Below are 15361 nucleotides of genomic sequence, written 5' to 3'. Positions count from 1 at the left end.
TCAATTTCTTACTGATTGTCTTCCAATCCTACTGCATCACAAAGGCTACGCTTCATCTCCTACCACCACTGAAATAGTTTTAATTTTTCTACAGATGATTTGATTACACTGTATTGCAGCATGTCATCACATCTGCGTTGCTGAAAACATCAGACACAGCAACATAGAGAGGGTTATCCCACAAAAAAATTACTGAGCAGTTTATGGAAAGTAGTAAACTACTGCAAAACACTGCAACAGATTATTGTGAATTACATCTTTAAGACAAGCTGCCTGGAACATGATCTTTTACTAAAAAAATCTGTAACTTTAAAACACTCCGTAACAAGTAATATCAGTAAGCATAGCAGACTGATTTTATACATGTAGGATGTGCTACAGAATAATTATTCCTTTCATTACATTTAAGAATATTCAAGTTTTGACATGATAAATTTAATTTTAAATGCAAGTTTTTTAATACTGAAGAGGAGATACCTGAAAATTAGTTTTTCTTCAAATATAAGTCTCAAATTCCTCTAACTGAGAAATGCTTCTACAGGAAAACATGTGATACGAAGACAATCTTGACTGGAGTTTAAAATAGTGTCAATTTTCTATTAGCAAAAATAAGTACAGGATGTGTTTTCAAAAGGTTGTTTTTGAGGTGTTTTTTTTAATAGAACAAAAGGTATCAAGAACAAAGATACTAATATACAAACAAAGAGCAAGTTCTGCTTACCGGGAACTTCAGCAAGATTCTCAGAAGTCTTTTTAAAACTGATTTCAGTGATCCATTTCTGCACATCCCGGTCACTTAGGTGTTTCAACAGTACATTCTAAACGTCAGAGTAGTATTGTAACATCCAAGAGTTTACGTATGCTATGACTGAAATACACTGAACATACCATGTGGGAAACACCATCTATTTCAAAGAGGTAAATGTCAAAGCTGAAAACATATTAAAGAAGGTGAGTGAAAATCCAGGTAAGAGGACATTCATGGAAAGGAGAGCAAAAGTTAAGACCGGATCTTGGTCTTTTTCTTAACTAATATAATATTCATTCATCTCACTCTTAGCTGAATAATTGGAAAGAATGTTTTACTAAATGCAGTTTTCCTTAAGAACTCTGAAAAAAAAAATCTTTCCAATACCAGAGATTGAGATTTCTTCTAAGGATTTCCACATCTTAGCTTGTTACTAACAAAGAATCACTATATTTCACTTTAAAATACCAAAGGAAGTGTTAGAAGTGACAGTGGTAACTCGATGCGATGTTTTATGACACCACTTTTCAAAAAAATTCTCACCTGTACCACTTCCTGAGTGAACAGGAGGCACAAAATTCAAAGAGTTGGAATTCTGTCAGTGTAGCATCTTCATTTGTAAAACATTAAATAATAACATAATTAACAACGTCTACTTTTTGAAGGGTCACATGAGTAAAAAGATCAAGATTACAAGTCTTCTGCAGAATTCACTATTCAGTAAAGCAGATGGAATGGCAGGTTTGCCTGGTCACATACCAGTACTTTAGCAGAAATATTTTCAACAGAAATTGAAGCAGAAATGTAAACTGGAGCGGGATGCACTGAGGGAGGAACACACATGCTTTTTTTTTTTTTTTTTTTCTATATTGAGAAGTGTGCTATATTACTAATACCAGTAATATTTTAAAATTCTAACTGCAGTATAAGGGCTCGGTGCACATAAACATTGGAACATGCCACCAAGGAAGCAGCTTGCTTCCAGGCTCTAGAGCTAGACCTATACTGTGGGGTTGCAGTACTCATTAGGGAGTACACAATTTAATTGCAATGTACCTAGCTCAGCACTGCAATGAAGCTGTGTGAACATCAAGCAAGTGGATGCTGTGAGGTCCTTCACATTTGGCAAGAGCTCCAGGTAAAAACATCCTCAATGGTAACTCACTATACTCCTTCAAATCCTTCCTTAAAAATTTACTTTTCATGATATGTCACCAAAATCTTTGCCTAGCTCGCTGGCATACCACAAGCGTCTACTACACTAACATTTTTCTTTTGTGTTTCGTAGTAACACCCTTTATTAATCACCTTTGGCCACCATTTGTGGCAACAACTGCCAATTTTTTGTTTCACGCTGACACAGCTCAGTATCTAGTGGCACACTACTCCACTACTGGGACTCAGTTCATATGAAGAATCACATTAAAGATTGCTCAGACTCATCAGGCAACATTCACACCCCTGCAACACAGACGTAGCCCAAATGGTCCAAGAGGGATATAGACTAAAAACCTGCCTTCCTTTCAGTTAAAAAACAGTAGCAGCCTGATTAGCAGCCAAACATTTTTTTTTCTGCATATGCATTGTAGCCTAATGTTTCCATGAGGGATGAAACCCACATATACACAGTTCCTTCATGAACCTTTTTAAGTATTCATGCATATTCTGGGGAAAAAATAAGAAACAAAGAGAACATTTTCTGTTCTTGACATCAACTTCCACATTTTTATTCCTTGCTTCACTGACAGCCTGAAACTGCTTTCAGTAGTAGTTAAAAGAGCTCTGCAACATGCTTCCATACTAAAAACATTGCAACTTCAAGTCATCCTGACATTTTACAAAACTACAATCTTTACTTAGAAAGATTTGGCATACTTTGCAAATAGTTGGCATATTACAGAAAAGTGCTAAAGAAATAAGTATATATCTGTTTATTGTAACCAATAAGAAAAGGCAAGAATGTGCTGCTGTGATACCTTCCCAGTGAAGAAACAGGAAACACACTGTTCAGAGCAGTGTCCTTAAACTGGATCCAGCAAGATACGTTGAAAACTACTGATGAAACACTCAAGAGTGAATGACTCAACAGTCCTGATAACAGAGAGGGGGATTACAGTGGTTTGCAAATGGAGAAAACACAACAAAAAGCTGACTGCATAGCAGCAATATTCTCTTTGTGATGTTTTCAGGTTTTGGTATCAGGATAATAAGCAGTGAAGAAGTTGGCATAAAGTGAAATTACTTCCTGGCCACCATCTGTCTATTAATGCTTTTAAGCTAGTGCTCTGCTAGTTCTGCAGGAACTTGGGAAAGGAAAACCCACAGATTTTCGTTTCTGCTATTTCTAATTGAAAAAATTGGGGAAAAAAGCAAACGAACAAACCACCATAAAAACCTGACTAGCCCCCAAGGTGATGATAAGTGGTATTTGTGTGTAATTTGACTTTGCGTTTAAAACACACTTAATTGGCTTATGTTTCCCAAAGTCAAGTCACAAGTATACCATACTTGTACATCATACTGTCTTGTAACAACACAAAAATATTTTCAAAGACATCTTTTGGATGAAAATGTTTTAAAGTATTTTACAAAAATAACATAAAATAACTTATTTTGTTTTTTTTTAAATGAGCAGCTATAAAAACCATGAACCAAACAACATATAACATTGACACAAGATGGAATATATTACACTAAAGGCCGGTTAATTACCACAGTAGTATGAAACTTCAAGTAAATTACTAGGCACTTTTTGCCCAAACAGTAGTCACTTGTTCAGTGGAAAAGTCCAAGTGACAGAAACGCCCAAAACGTAATTGCTAAAGCTTTCTAAGATTCTAAATTCCTCAAAAAAGTGCAGATAAAAAGGCAAAGACAAAAAGGCCAGGTATTATGCCACACAGGACATCCAATGTTAGCCACTTTTCTTACATGACTGTGCTCAGCTTAGCTGGAGTTCCAAAAATGGTGTTAACACGTCAGCATTCTCCATCTTACGTGGGCATTTCTATTAAGGCTTTACGTGTCAGAGTAGCGAGGAGCAACAGCAGCTTTGGACACACGGGAAAACAGATGAAAGGCTGCAGGGTTATATGGGAGCAAGTACAAAGTAGCAGAACAGATGAACTTCACTCTAATTTGAAAGAGCACTCGTTACCTGCAGTAATACATGTCGTGCTCTAAACCAGCCAATTTGTAATGGTGTGAATGACCCTAGCACCATAATCCAATATTCTGAAGACACCTAGAACTAAATGTTCCAACTTTTGTTCCAGCAAAAAAAAGAAGGTAGTGTGGTGTGGGAATTAAAGTACCAGTAACACGCATTAAGCTACTATGAAAAATTGCTATTAAAATACCTAACATAATGAATAGAAGGACAATAAAAGGGCAACTGAAGCAAAGAATTACATATTTTGAAGTACTTTAAAAGGAATTATTGATATTTAATACACTTATATTAAGTATATTAATATACCTATGTATACTTAATATAAGATTGTATTAATTTAAAAGTTTAACATTTCAGAAAGCAGCAGTTTGTGGCATGATTTTAAAGCACAGTTTGTTTTCTGGGATAAAAAGCACAGCACTGAGTAGTCCTTAAGAAATCACATCATCTCAATTAGGTGCAAAGCTCTCCAGCTGGAAGACCAGGTCTACAGCAGCATCAACATCTGGTACAATATGATCTGGTTCTACTAGACCAGGATCAAATCTAAAATCTCTGTGGCCATGGAACACTGTTTCAGATATGCTCTCCCTGGTATCTAAGGGCACCTCAGTGTGAGGGTTGTAAACCCCAGTACAAACAAGAACAGACCTACAGTGGGCAGCAGTTGCAGATGCTAATTCATTCTCCCAACTGTTGTCTATTTCATCATCCTGAGAGAGAGTGGCAGAGCCTCTGCCACCAGCAACTTTGGCCTGAACCCGTGATTTTGAACCTTTTCCGGAGTTCTCTTCGAGATAGCGATTGTAAAGGTTAGCACCATATACATCCGTCATGAGATTATCTCTGGAAACGTAAGAAGAAATTTTGGTCAGCAGTGCAATTTTAGTTGTCAAATTTCTATGTATGAAAGACATTTTTACAGTTATGATTTAACAATTTATCATTTACATAACTTTATGTGGAAGTATGCAGATAGGAAGAAACCCAATCCTATAGCTATTTTATTACACCACTTTCATTAAGCATGATAAAAGTGAGTAACTCTTCATGTTGAAATTGCAAACTAGAGCAGGGGGAGGGAAAATCAAGGATAGGTGTTAGCAGTCCATGAATAAGCTTATTGTATTTCCAAACATCTTGGAGACTCTGGAACAGTCTTTAATACAATACAGCTGTATCTCTTCTTACGAAAAGGATTCCATGATGTGACAGCACACACAGTAGCATATGACCCAGCTTAATGACCTCACAAATAAATTCTGGCTCTACTTTCTCTAATAACTGTCATTTACTCAAAGCTTGTTTTATTAGGTTTACTGGCATAACACCAACAAACATCCATTCAAATACTTTTTGTTAGATTTACACAGCCTATTACAGAAATAATAATAATTTTTAAAAAACAGGACACATCTTAGTTGCATATAAACTGGTTTTTGTGCTTCCACAGAAATTATACATAGAAAGAGCAAAGTATTAATTTTCAAGATTAGAAACAGCGGGGCTCAAAACCATTATAAAAATTACACCATAGCACCAAGAATGTTGGGTGGTCCCAACAGTATGAGAAACAAACTAGTAAGAGTTGTCTATTTTTCTTTGCTGGTATTTATGTTGCAAGTCCTTTCCTGCTGTACTCGTTAGCCTTATGATATCTTACCCGACAGCATAAAGAGTCTGAATAGGTTGCTTCCACTGCCGTTCTGCTGCCTGAGTCCTGATGAGGTATTCTGCGTACTGGTAGGTCAGTTTACTAGGTTTGCCCATTAAGGCCTCATATTTTAGATCTTTGCCAGTGATCTTCTTGTAAATGTTTTCCAAACAAACCATGAATGTTCCATGCCCAAACCTACAAAGGTGTAAAACCAAATCAAATTAGATAAGTACAGACTAAACAAAAAACCCAAGGCTTTTTTATTTCATGATCTTTTAGGAATAAATTCTGCAGCTATCAAATTTCCCCTCAGTTTGCACCCAACAATTCCACAGCTGTTTCACTGAAAATTAAGTGCTGATTAGGCAAATGATAAACACCACCATAAAAACATGTTACTGGGACAGCACAACAGACTTACCCATTTTTATAACGTATCAATGGTTTGTGTTAAGTGTTACTTGCATTTAAGATGCCCTAGTTACAAAAGTGATGCTTCTTGACATAACGCCTAGGCTGTTATCTACTCTCTGCAGTGACCTAACAGAATCAGATAAACCAACAAAGAGGAGAAATGGAAAATGAAAATTAGAATCAGACAGAAGGAAAACTGATCTCTCCTTAAATGCAAAACTCACTTGTAATACAGAAACAAAAAAACTTCATGGGTTTCTCCAATAATAATAATTAAAAAAAAAAAAGATGCAAAGGAGGATCGAAGAACAAACTCTAATTTTACAGCATGCTTTTGATAACTCAGTTACTCTGATCAAGGTGCAAACAGTGATGATGGGTCATCAACCAAGCCAGTAAATCAGGAGTTTAGAATATGTAATCTCATGATGAAAAAAAGAATAGTTTTATTTCACTACTGAAGTCAGGGTGTGGGATTAGGGATGAACTAATACATCACTTCAGAACACTGAATTACCAAAACACCCTAAGAAGAATAAATATTGCTACTCAACAATTTACATAAAATAAATTTCACACACTATTAAGAAGAGCTGCTAGGTAACTTCCAATGCACATAGGTTAGTTTATCTGCTCAAAACAGGTACCTATAGCATAAAAAAACCCCAAACAGCAATATAATGAGCATCAGAAGCCAGTAGAGATATATGAGGTGCACTAATAAAGAAATTAAGTCTCTAGTGGCCTCAAGATCAAAATAGTCTTTTAAGGATAAAAGCAACAGAGAAGAAAGCAGCTGTAGCACTTTCAGATTGTTGCTTGTACTATGAAATACCAGTAAATAAACATAAAATTAATTCCAGTAATTATCAGCAGCAGCTTAAAACAACTTAGTCATGGCATTATACTCCAATCATGAAGGTTAACTGCACTGACAGATGCAACCTTGTCATACTGTCAAACTCTAAGGAAAAAACAAACATTATATGGGGTCCTTCCCAAAGGACACAACTTAAACTATGTATTTTATTCGCTGCAGATATGTTGGTTGCTTTAGTCTAGCCTGAAACTATCACACATACATCTCTTACCAATGTGGTAATTAGACATGGCCTTTGCGTCCACGTAAGGATGTCTGACAAGGTCTTTGACAAGATCTTTGATCAAGGCAACAGTCAAGTCACAAAAACAATTTCTATTTCACTGTATGTTCAAATTTTAGATGTGGGGAAAGGGAGGGGAAACAAAACTAAAAGAACTACCTTCTATTGAAAATCAAAATCAAACAAAACCACTACCACACCTTGTTTGGTGTATTCTGCTTTGTTTTGTTCTTGTGTTCCTTAAAGAGCTCACTATATTATCCTCAGCTCAAAAACACTCCCTGCTTTCAACTAGCAGGGTCAGTTTATCCTACCAGAAACTGTAGGGTGGAAAAAAAAAATACCAAAGACCTAATGAAATGAAACAATGGCCTTGATAATTTTTAACATTTTGTCCTTTGAACTGAGACTCTGCAGCCCTCGGGCAAAAACCTATCAATGCCTACTCCCAGAAGAGTGGGGAAACAAAGAGTTTTAGGGCTTAACAGCAGTTTTTATCTTGAGTAACCGATTTCCTGAATGCAATAACGTAGATAGCAGTAAAGCAGCGTTTGCTGGAAGTGCACTGCTTTAGAGATGCTGTCTTCAAAGCTGAGCCCTACTGTGAAGCTATAGCAAGCATTTGGTGTAAAAGTATTGACTCTGAATTGTACTGAAGAAATGAGGAAACCCCAAATAATAAAACCCCCAAATGTCATCATAATAAACGTGCACGTTGTAATTGCACTTACCTTGGAGACTGTGCTTCAGCTACCCACATCAGATCCATGTTACAAGCAAGTACAGGAATGTGAGGGTAATTTTCATGGCGATACGGATTTCCAGGATAGCCACTTGTCAGCAAAACATCTATTATCAACTGAAGGTTGGTTTCCCATCTGACCGGCTCCCCAAACAAAACAACAGCTATGAGAACAAGAATTACAAAATGGAGTTACAGAATTGGTTAACAGTGCACCAAATCTGACATGAAATCTTGCTCTAAAGAAGTTAATTTGATTTAACTATGAACTGATGAGATAGTCACATTAGGTGTAACTTAGGGTGTTGATATATTACAATGTCCACGAATTCACAGAAAATCTCAGAAGTAACAAACTGCAAAATCTACAGGTTTAAGAGTATTTTTTTTACTGGCTATGTTTCTCCATAGCAGCACAGAATATTAACTTCTAAATATTGTATCTTTAAGTCTTCCACACCTTTTTGGATTCTATGTTTACACACATTACTTAAATAATCCATCAGAGATGTTATTTTGTTCATTTTAAAACAAAATTTGAATGTGTTTTTCAACATCTTTTTGGTCTCCAGCAATAATCTGACGTGGTTTTTGTAATCCTGAAGTTCAATTTCTACTTTCCTGTACTTCAGATGAGATGAGAGTGAATACATTGTACTGAAACAAGACGCTTTTCATAACTATAACTCTGAAATGACCACCCTGACTACTGTAAGAACCAGACCAATTATTTCTGAACACATAGCAATTCCTTCCTCATTTTTGAAAGGAAGGCAACAATAGCCTGTTAAAGGAAGATGAAAAAGAAAGCAGACCTCACCTACCTTCTCCAAAAAAAACCTTCAAAAACACATGGAGGAATAGTGCACACATTAAAAAAACCTAGCTATATCACACATGATACATTTCAAATCGATGACAGATGCCATTAACAAAGAAATCTTAGAATTGTGTCAGCCAACTTTCAGAAATGCCCAGCCATCTACAAACAAATTCTAGCTATAAAGATATTTCATCTGTTAATGGATAGTTGCAAGTTAAATAAAGACAACTGACCCTCAATCTTGGGAAGCTCCACAGCAGAAGGGTACTGCAATAAGAAAAAAGTGAAAGTTTTCTACAAGATCAAACATCTACTACTACTTGCAACACAATAAATTCAACTACAGCTCAGACAGTTGCCTTCTGCAACACCGACAGGAAAGCTACTGGATGGCATGTTTGATTATTGACTAAAAATAAAACATATACCTGACGTCAGTTTACTTAGAAACTTGTATTTCAATTCTGCAGTGAAATCTCGTGGCAAACAAGACAAGTCAGCGCATTCAACATCCGCCAGCCTCCTACACCTACTGAACTTCCTCTGGCAGGCTATAAAGCTTCACTTGCTCAATTTACTTCTGTACAGAAGTACGGATGTTTACTTTTCCACAGGAATAAGAGGCTTCTAGTATTAACAAGATATCTGAGAAGCAGTTTTTGAAACTTACTTCTTTAACACTGCTAAAAAATTAAAATGTGTTGCATAACACATAATATATTCGCTAAACAACAGGAGTTTGTTTGCACTTCATGATTTACTCCCTACAGTGACAAATACATTCAGTTTCTTGAACTTCCACATCCGCATGGTTGAGAAACAAGGCAAAAGGTGATGTAACTTAAGGTTTCTACGAAACCCAAGGAATTTTTTGACTTCACATGGGAAAAATCCACTCTATATACTGACCCTGAATATGTACAATACGCACACCTATTTACAGTGTATGTCTTCACTTTTTTAAAAAAATTTGCACAATTCAGTTGAAACCATACTGTTAATATTTAAATATATTTAAATAACTGTATAAACAAGAAAAGCAGTCTTTTGGAGAAAAATTACCTGCAAAGTTATCTGCAAAGCATTAATTTAAAATCGAAGCAACCTCACAGCCTAAAAACAATACCAAAACAGTAACAATCCTACAGTGAAAGAAAAAGCTTATTTGATCTTGTGCACATCTGAGGAAGCTAGTAAGCCTTCCAAGACGGATTTTGAATTAGGGATCTGTACTAAATTGTTTTCCCACAACACTAAGGTACAAACCCAAAGATTATGTTAAAGAATTCCACTGGTAGAAAAGCGTCTATACATTTTTTCCTGAAAATACTGTAATAAAAAAAAACATAAAGAAGCAGAAAAGCAAAGTCAAAGTAGAATGTAAGAGCAGCAGCATTAGTTTGGTAGTTGAAATACTGGCCCCTATTACAGCATGTCATCTAATGCGCAAAAAAAGTTTTAAAACAAAAATACATACTCACCAGAACGTTGGGTCTTCTGTCATGGTCAACTACATCTAGCAAAGGATGTTTCTCCCTCAGTGTTTCAATGGTAATAGGCTGACAGAAACCAAGGCTGGGAAAATACCAGTTAAGGATACAGAACTGCTTCTATTAAAAGATTTTTTAAAAAATTTCATGTTGACACATTTAACATAGGCCACTTATCTGGTAAAGTAAATTATTTAGGAATGAAAGCAACAGATCGAAGACTGACTTTTTCTTCTGTGCGATGAAAAGATGATCATCCCATTATTTATAAACGGGAGACCCGTGTGCCTGAAATCTTAAAACAGAAAATACACATACATCTTTTCTCAAAAACAAAAAGCAAGAAGCCACTCTACACCAGCAATACTCTAAAATCATCTTTACCTAAGCACAAAAATAAGTTTATCTGGCAGCAAGGCAACATCTTTTGTAATTATTATAGGACAGAAATATGAGCTTGTGGAGACAGTATTTTCCTCGACTAACTCTGCTTTCCTTAGGCCATTATAGCTGCAAAGGTATAGCTATATAAACAAACACCATAAAGCTCAATCTCTTGCAAAATGGTGGGCTGGCCAACCAGGTTTAATTATGCTCTGCAAGCAGTTAAGATAAATACTGAAACATATCAAAAAAGCAAAGGACAAAAAGGGAAGAATAACCTACTGATTTGCATAGTAGTGCTTTTAAATGCTGATATATCCCATTAATTTAAACTTCATTAACAAGAGACAATCAAACTAAAACCACTCATTTATGTAAAAAGCAGTTGTGATGCTACTCACAATGCTAAGACAACTTCTCACAATGTAAATGAAAACAAGAGCTATGAAATTTATCAGTTATACAAACTAAGCCACCTGATTCTGTATTGGAATTAACATCACAGGCCATTTGTAAAGTTATTTTAAGATAAGATTATCCCATATGAAAATGCTATCTCCAGCAGGAATATGTTTTTTGTATTTTTATTCAGTCTTGCAATATATTTTTCTGTTAGCTATGCCTAACAAATTTTGACAATTAACTGGAACGCTCCTTCAGTAACTTTTTCTCATCTTTGTATTTGAAATAAAGTTTATCCTTACAGGTTGCATATACATTTTTAGCAACTTATGATTTACACCAACTTTACTTAAAATCCCAATAAAGGAAGAAGTGTGGAAGGGAGTTACTGGAAGCACGAGCAAAGATTATGCAAAAGTTAAGGTCATCAAATTACAGTTTGAAGCTTTGATACCACCATTATATCAACATAATTCAAGTTCTTTTTGGCAGTACAGCAGGAGAAAAATATTTTCAAGTGTAGTCCTACTCTAGATGTTGGTTACAAAAGCAATGCGACCTGGCCTGGCCACATGCTTACAAGCCGATCTTGAGTCACTGAGCTAAAAGCCACCCCTGATAAATAACAGATAGAATGCCATGCTCTCATCCTCAAGGAGCACAAACGCTTTGCGCTAAAGTGTCATTTACATATAAGTCAAAAAATTAATGTTCTCTTTTTTGCTTCCTCATTAAAAACAGATAGAACAAAGTAAAGCATGTATTGACATATCAACCATTTTAAAAACATTAATTTGACATCATCGTAACAACTAGCCTTGCTCATTACTGGATTTGCAGTGATGAAATATTTGGTCTTCACTTGATCCGCAGAATCCCCCTGAACTTGATTAAGGAAAATACTTAAACAGGAAGTTGTGCTGTGGTGGTTTGGTTTTTTTTTTTAAAGATACTCTTGCGCAATATCAAGCAGCGGTCCTTGTCCAGATACAAGAACACATTTTTCATGAAAACGTTTGAACATCCGCAGAGGACTGTGTGACATCATCACCTGATCTTGTGAAATCTGTTTGGGATTTAAAAACAAAAGGAGTCTGCTGTTATCAGGTAAGTTATTCCTATGTAGATTTAATTAACAGATGTGAAATTCTGTGAATTACAAAACAATCATACGTGTCTACCTAAAACCCTACCACATGATTTTCTCCTAAGTTTTACAGACATCATATTGATAATATGCCAAGGAAAAAAAATGCATTACTGACAAATTGTCGTACACACCCTTTTCAGTTTCCTGAATTACACCATTCAATATGAACACAAGGTTTTCTGTCCTGGTTTTACAGAATAACCTAATTCATTCCAAAAACAACCAGGGAAGAAGAATCAGAACTGCCTTAGTTCCAACTGGCGTTCCTTTGCAAGGCTGCAGTGTTGATTTAATTGTATCAGAAAACCATCTTCTTTTAGTTTACATATCACCCATTCCTTCGACAGGTATAAACCCAGTAGAACTATTATCCTGGAAGGATGCTGTTGATGAACCACTACTTATCACCTTTGCAGATCTAAAAACCCCTAAAATAATAGAGATGTCATTTTACCCATGACACACTGCATTTTATTGATACAGATACGTCCACGTCTGCTGATCCCTACTGAAACAAAAGGCACTGCAGAAGTGACTTTACAGCTTTCTCTTAGGAATGCTCAAACAGTCCCCAGCAGTGGGTAAGTCCTACTGGTAGCAGCACCCACAAATCAGGGGGCAATAATGTTTTACTACTTGTATCAAAAATGGGCAGGAAGCTCCCGTCTTGCACATTGTCACCAAAGACAGTCAGCTTGCTAGAGCAGCATTTCGTGTTATTGACACACACGGATTTTTATTCAGGAGAAGGCAAGATTTATTTGCACAATAATAATGGTGCAAAGAAATACCATTACGATTAGCTTTACCATTGGAAAAAGCAGTACCTTTAGCAATGGAAATACAGTTAGCTTTGGACACCATTTTTTACTTTTGCTCCAGCAAATCATTTCAGGGGGCTTAAGGGAAAAATAAAAGTGATTAACTGAGCAGGATCTAATAGAAGATGGTACATGACACATTCACCATAAGTAAATAACTAAATAAACAGGATTTAATCTACTCACTGGAACTCCCAGGAGATGAGACAACTGATCAGCTTTCTTCTGGCGAAGGCAATTCCCGGCATTGGTGACAAATACTACAGGCACCAAGAATTGTCCCTGAGGATTCACTAGCTTTTGAAAGGCCGTTTTTGCAGCAGGAATTGGAGTCTTTCCTCGTACCAGTACACCATCAATGTCAAAAAGGAAACCAAAGGATGGCGGTATGTTGAGCTGCAGGAAAGAATTGGAAAGAAAGGGTACATTAGTGATGCCTATTCTTCCGCATGTTTGATGAGGCTTACAACAGCTAAAGCCCAATAAAAACAGACGCCTCCATGGAGAAGCTTTAACTTTGTCCCCTCAAGCTCCACGGAGCTTTAACTTTGCACATTTTAATGTGCCTTACAGACACATTCATATGCTAAAATACCTACCCCGAAAAAGGGAGCACTGCAACCCCCTTTTCTTACACATACAGGCTCACCAGTTCTACCTTGCTTTATGAGTAGCTCCAGCATGTTTCAGAAGGCAGGGACAAATGGCGCTGAACTGATAAAAAGAGGTACAAAATACAGGCTGCTGTGCCAGGGGGTCACACTTTTGATTGATTCAACCCCGCTCTATTTCACAGGTAATTTCAATGCACAGAATACTAGCAAAATAAACTACTAACAAAACAAAGGTAAATTTTTCGGCAGCAGGTAACTCTTGAATGCAAATATTGTACTTGGCTCCTCCCTTACAGGATGTTCAGATACTAAAAGTGTCTAAAAGCTGTCACTTGCTGTTTTCTGTTTCATAGCGGGTTCGGTGATGACTAGATAGCTGTTGTGTTCCTTATACATCCTCTCAGGTGATCCTCAGTTTTACGTATGGCAGGCTAACACCCGCAGGTAAAGTTAGCACCTCCTTAAACAAAGATGTTGTTTGAGGTACTAAAGTTTATCTCCTTGTCTGCCTTTGAAGAGGTGAAGAGCTTGACTTGTAAGCTCGGAAAAGGAGAGCAGCGCTAGCTGGGGGCAGGCAAGGGGGGCCGGGTGACAAGCCTGAGGAGCGGAGGCAGAGCGGACTGTTGAACAATGGAACCGTTACTGAATCAGGTTGGAAAAAATGGACCAGAAATGATCTACAGTCTCAACGCCACTCCTCTGCCAAGCTTAAAATGGAATCCAGGGCTCTTGGGATTTATGATCCCCTCTTCACCGGGACAAAAAAGGAGCAAGAGGTTAAGCAGAGGCCGAGCGCGATGGGGAAGGGGGGTGCAGGCACGGCTCCAGCCGGCCGCGGCGGCACAGCCCGGGCGCCCCGGCAGCGCCCCGGCAGGGAGGAGGCGCTTGGCCCTTTCAGGCAGCACTTCGTTCTCATCCGTATTGCGCTGCTGCGCTCCTGGGCCGCGCCCGGCCCCCGCCGGGGCCACCGCTGCCACCGCCGCAGCCCCGGCTGTGCGGGCTGCCACCGCCCTGGCCCGGGATTCAGCGACGGGCGACACACGGGCACCTGCGAGCCCGAGCGCGCGCCGCTGCGCACCCCGCTCGTAACGGCCGGACTGCGAAGGCGCCGCGCGGTCCCCGGGGTGAACCGGGCGGGTCTTGCTCAGCCTCACGTGCCCGCTCCCACCCCCCGCCCCGGCAGCCGGTGCCTGTGGCGGCCCCGGGGCGCGGGTCCCGCCCCTCCCGCCACACGGGGACGGGGCGTGAGCGCGAAGGGACGAGGAAGCGCCGTTTGCCGGGTGCACGGAGAAAGGCGGAGCGAAGAGCGGCGCTGCGCGCAGGGGGAGCGAACGGTGCACGGCCGGGTCCTGGTCTCCGTTCTGGCCGCAACGGGGCACCCCCCCGCGCCTGAGGCGCCCGGCAACTCCGGCGGGGGGTGGGGGTGTGCGGCCCCGGGCTGCTGGCCCGTAACGCGGCGCGGGCAGGGCCAACCCGGGCAGCGGGAGCCGCCGCTGCGGCAGCCCGGACCCCGCGGGCGCCGCTCGAACAGGGCGGGCGGCCCGGCCGCGCCCTGCCGCCCCGCCGGGGCCGGGTTCTGCGCCCACCGGCCGGGGCCGTTCAGGTTTCCCGGCGGCTCCGCTCCGCACCCCTCCCGGCGCCGCCCGCGCAGCCCCGGCCCCACGCTTACCGTGCGGCCGCCCCCGTCGGCCGCCGGCGCGCCACAGAGCCCGCCGGGTGCCGGGAGCCGGGGGGCGCCGGCCCTGAGCAGAGCGCGGAGCGGCGGCAGCGCCCGCCGCATGACGGCGCCGGCTGACGGGCAGCGGCGGAGCCGGGCGGCTTCTCCCGCCGCGGCCCGCCCC

The 15361-nt window shown here is 39.8% G+C and overlaps 1 protein-coding gene across 1 annotated transcript; it reads right to left on the bottom strand.

Annotated features, from left to right (window-relative positions):
- Window positions 1-639: 639 nt before the first annotated feature.
- On the bottom strand, window positions 640-15310 carry LOC119146305 (haloacid dehalogenase-like hydrolase domain-containing 5). The gene is made up of 8 exons (XM_037383782.1): window positions 15190-15310; window positions 13093-13302; window positions 11889-12001; window positions 10141-10234; window positions 8893-8926; window positions 7826-8000; window positions 5584-5772; window positions 640-4766 (listed from the first exon to the last, which is right to left on the bottom strand). The coding sequence occupies exons 1-8, from the start codon at window positions 15298-15300 to the stop codon at window positions 4370-4372; spliced, it is 1323 nt and encodes a 440-aa protein (XP_037239679.1). The 5' UTR covers window positions 15301-15310; the 3' UTR covers window positions 640-4369.
- Between the last annotated feature and the right edge of the window lie 51 nt (window positions 15311-15361).

Source organism: Falco rusticolus, chromosome 4 (assembly GCF_015220075.1).
Source record: "Falco rusticolus isolate bFalRus1 chromosome 4, bFalRus1.pri, whole genome shotgun sequence".
In the NCBI taxonomy this organism is placed as follows: Eukaryota; Metazoa; Chordata; class Aves; order Falconiformes; family Falconidae; genus Falco; species Falco rusticolus.
Note: the sequence above shows the minus strand (reverse complement) of the source record. Positions and strands in the feature narration are given on the sequence as shown.

What these genes read in the sequence shown, in the direction of transcription:
- LOC119146305 (XM_037383782.1), bottom strand. Translation starts at nt 15,300, where the DNA reads ATGCGGCGGGCGCTGCCGCCGCTCCGCGCTCTGCTCAGGGCCGGCGCC. An exon ending in CCGACGGGGGCGGCCGCACG is followed by an intron (nt 13,303 to 15,189) that starts GTAAGCGTGGGG and finishes TCTTTCCTGCAG; the next exon opens with CTCAACATACCGCCATCCTT. An exon ending in CAGACTCTTTATGCTGTCGG is followed by an intron (nt 4,767 to 5,583) that starts GTAAGATATCAT and finishes TTACGTTTCCAG; the next exon opens with AGATAATCTCATGACGGATG.